Consider the following 3,374-nt stretch of genomic DNA (forward strand, 5'->3'; position numbering starts at 1 on the left):
CCGGGAGCTGGGGGCACGCACTGGGGGCCCCCGCTAGCCTCTGCCCACAGAGCAGCCCGCAGCTGGAGGACAGAAGAACCAGGGTCCTCAGGGGGGACGGGTTCAGGTGGGCAGGGCCGGGCAGCCTTGCCCATGTTTCCTGCCCTCAGCCCGGCTGATCCCCCTGCAGGCCTGACCTCCAGCAGGCAGTGGGAGGGGGAGGGTGTGGAAGGGACCCCCACGTGGAAAGGTCTGGGTGTCCCGGAAGCTGGAGATGAGCCGTCCAGGGTCCAGAAATTGAGGAGGGTGTCAGCAGCCCAGCGCGAAGGGCCCTGCCCTGCCCGGTTCTGGGGGAGCCCACAGGCTTCGTGGGTGCCTCTCACGGGCCTCCCTGCAGGGGTGGTCGTGTTTGGGGAGCCCATCACCGCCAGCCTGGGCACTGACGGCTCACACTACTGGAGCAAGAACTGGGCGAAGGCCGCGGCCTTCGTCACATCGCCCCCCATCAACCCGGACCCCACCACCGCGGACCACCTCACCTCCCTGCTGTCCAGGTAAGGAGCCGCCCGTGCGCGCAGCCCGCCAGCAACTCCGGGCTTCCACGCTAGCCCTGGGCCGGGGCCTCCCGTGCAGAGAACCCGTGCTGATCCGTCCAGCCCTCCTGTCCCCGCACTGAGACACCTGCTCTGCTCAGTGCTGCTTTCGGACCACCTCTGCCCCCGTGGGCTGTGCCAGCGGGGGGTGGGGGCAGGGGGGTAAAGCCGACTGGCCTGGGCTGTCTCAAGAAAATCCGGCCACTGGGGCCTCCTCTGAACCCACCTTTTCTCAGCGGGGACCTTCAGGTGACCGGCAGTGGCCACTGCACCTTCACCACCGCCCAAAAGGCCGTTGGCAAGGACAACTTCACGCTCATCCCTGAGGGCACCAATGGCATCGAGGAGCGGATGTCTGTGGTCTGGGAGAAGTGTGTGGTGAGTGCGGGCGGGGCCGCTGCAGGGCGGAGTCATTGTGGGGCGGGGCCGTGTGCAGGGCGGGGAGGGGGAGTGTGGGGGCGGGCCGTAGGCGGGCTGTGCGGTGGTCCATCCTCCACCAGGTCCCTCAGGAAGGGAAGCCAGTAACCAGTAAACACACCCACCGCCTGGAACAGAAGCCAGGGTGTGTCGGGTCCTCAGCCCTGCCACCCAGGGCTCCCCAGACATTCCGTCCTGGTCCCCCTGGGGAAGATTCCCATGGCTGTGGGGCGGCTGGGTCCCCTGGAGAATGCATTTGAGAGAGCGGGTCACTGTTCCTGCTGGAATTATACTCAGTCTTCCCCAGATTACCTCAGATGGCTTGCACCCCCACACTCCAGCCCTGAGCTCGTCCCCCGGCAGGGGCCCGGACCCTAGGCCCCTCAAGCCGTCCTATTTCCCAAGGCCTCCTGGCCACCCTAGGGGGCTGTCATGTCCTTCAGGGGACATAGATGTCACCAAAACTTCGGCAGGGGCCGCTGTGTCCGCAGAAAGGCCTTGAGACCAGACCCCCGGGAAGGTGCTCAGACAAGCACCCCCTGCCTCACCTTGGCCTTCTTGTTTCCCAGGCCTCGGGGAAGATGGATGAGAATGAGTTTGTCGCTGTGACCAGTACAAATGCAGCCAAAATCTTCAACATTTACCCGAGGAAGGGGCGTGTGGCTGTGGGCTCCGACGCTGACCTGGTTATTTGGAACCCCAAGGCCACAAAAATCATCTCTGCCAAGAGCCACAACCTGGTGAGAGAAGCCGGGTCCCTAGGTCAGGGTCAGGATCAGGGCTGAGGGAGCCCCGGGGACGCGCATCACACACCCCGCCTGGTGGGAGACTCCACCCCATTACAGGCTCATCTGCATCCCCTTTGCCCCAAGGGGCACAATTCTGGGACTGTCGCAGCAGGGGGTGGCCGGGTCTGGCCCAGCCGAGGTGACTGGCTCTCCTCAGAGGCCCTAGAACAGGGCCCTCGGGCTCCGAGGGTGCCGGGCAGCTCGCAGGGGGCTGAGGCCCGCCCTCCTCCCTGTCTCCCCAGAACGTGGAGTACAACATTTTCGAAGGCCTCGAGTGCCGAGGGGCCCCCACGGCGGTCGTGAGTCAGGGCAGGGTCGTGATGGAGGATGGGAACATGTTCGTCACCCCTGGGGCCGGCCGCTTCATCCCTCGGAAGACGTTCCCCGACTTCGTCTACAAGAGGATAAAGGCGCGCAACCGGGTAAGGCCTGATCCGGGCGGGGCGGGGGGACTCCTGGGACCTGGTTCACCTCCAGGCGGTTCCACCTCCTGGTCAGCCTGGCCCGGCCGCCCTGAGTAGGACCAAGGCCTGCTTGGAGAGTCGTTCTTAGCAGTGGTTTTATGCACTTTTATTTATGTTTTAAAAATGTTTATTGGGGGGGGGGGAGCAGAGAGAGAGGGAGACAGACTCCGAAGCAGGCTCCAGGCTCTGAGCTGTCCGCACAGAGCCCGACGCGGGGCTCGAACTCATGAACCAGGAGATCATGACCTGCGCGTAAACCAAAGAGTCAGATGCTCAACCGGCCGAGCCCCCAGGTGCCCCTCCATGCAAACTTGTATTGTGCACGGGGCCCCACAGAAGCCGGTCGTGGCCGCCTCCCCGGGCGGACCACCGAGGCCCCAGTGCACTGTGGGATCTCGGCGTGCGCGCATGCGCCTCCACAGACAGGCAGGGACGCGTGGGCTTTACAGCCGCTTTATGAACCGGGAAGTCGTGAGTACTTTCTCTCACCTTTTCCTTCCTTCCTGCAACCCTGGGCCGAGCTGTGTCTGCCAGATGCTCAGGCATCTGTGTGACCGGCCCCACACAGCACGCGTAGCTGGTGCGCACATGCGCACGCACACACGTGTACACAAAATTACTGCACACACAAGTTTGCTTTATCCAGCTTTCTAGAAGGATGTTGTCTGAACTCGGAGCAAGGAGGGCCAGCTTCCAGGGTGGGCTGGGCGCTGGGGCCATGGTCTCCAGGGGGAAGGGGAGTGGCGTCTGCTCTAACTCTTGAAGACGCTGCTGCCTCAGGGCCACGCGGCTGCGCCCCCAGGTGGGGCCTTGGGAACGCGGCCCAGGTGCAGAGCCCCGGCCGGAAGTCCAGAGGGGTGCCCCATGTGCCACCAGCGCAGGGAGAGGTGGCTCCCAGTCCCTCACCCTGGGTGCCGGAGGTGGGGTGCCGACTCAGACCCAAACCGTCGGGAATCAAAGCCCCATTCTTGCCCCTGCACCTCGTGGTGACCCCCCGATGCTGGCTACCATCCTGAGTCTAAGTGTGAACCCAAGGGAGGTGCCAGCAGGAAACACAAGCACACAGGAGGGTTTTGCTTCAGTCCACGGACTGTTTGTCGTGGGGGCTCCTGGGAAAAGTCTCTGGCTCTGGG

The 3,374-nt window shown here is 64.2% G+C and overlaps 1 protein-coding gene across 1 annotated transcript in view; it reads left to right on the forward strand.

The window, feature by feature from the left end:
• DPYSL4 (dihydropyrimidinase like 4) overlaps positions 1-2,298 on the forward strand; it is a 5,637-nt gene extending 3,339 nt beyond the window's left edge. Inside the window, exons 7-10 of the mRNA XM_029920675.1 lie at positions 377-533; positions 809-950; positions 1,559-1,729; positions 2,020-2,298. Of these exons, the coding sequence (XP_029776535.1) occupies positions 377-533; positions 809-950; positions 1,559-1,729; positions 2,020-2,298 (749 nt within the window). The remainder of the gene's footprint in view (positions 1-376; positions 534-808; positions 951-1,558; positions 1,730-2,019) is intronic.
• Positions 2,299-3,374: the final 1,076 nt, after the last annotated feature.

The sequence above is a fragment of the Suricata suricatta genome, chromosome 2, assembly GCF_006229205.1.
Source record: "Suricata suricatta isolate VVHF042 chromosome 2, meerkat_22Aug2017_6uvM2_HiC, whole genome shotgun sequence".
In the NCBI taxonomy this organism is placed as follows: domain Eukaryota; kingdom Metazoa; phylum Chordata; class Mammalia; order Carnivora; family Herpestidae; genus Suricata; species Suricata suricatta.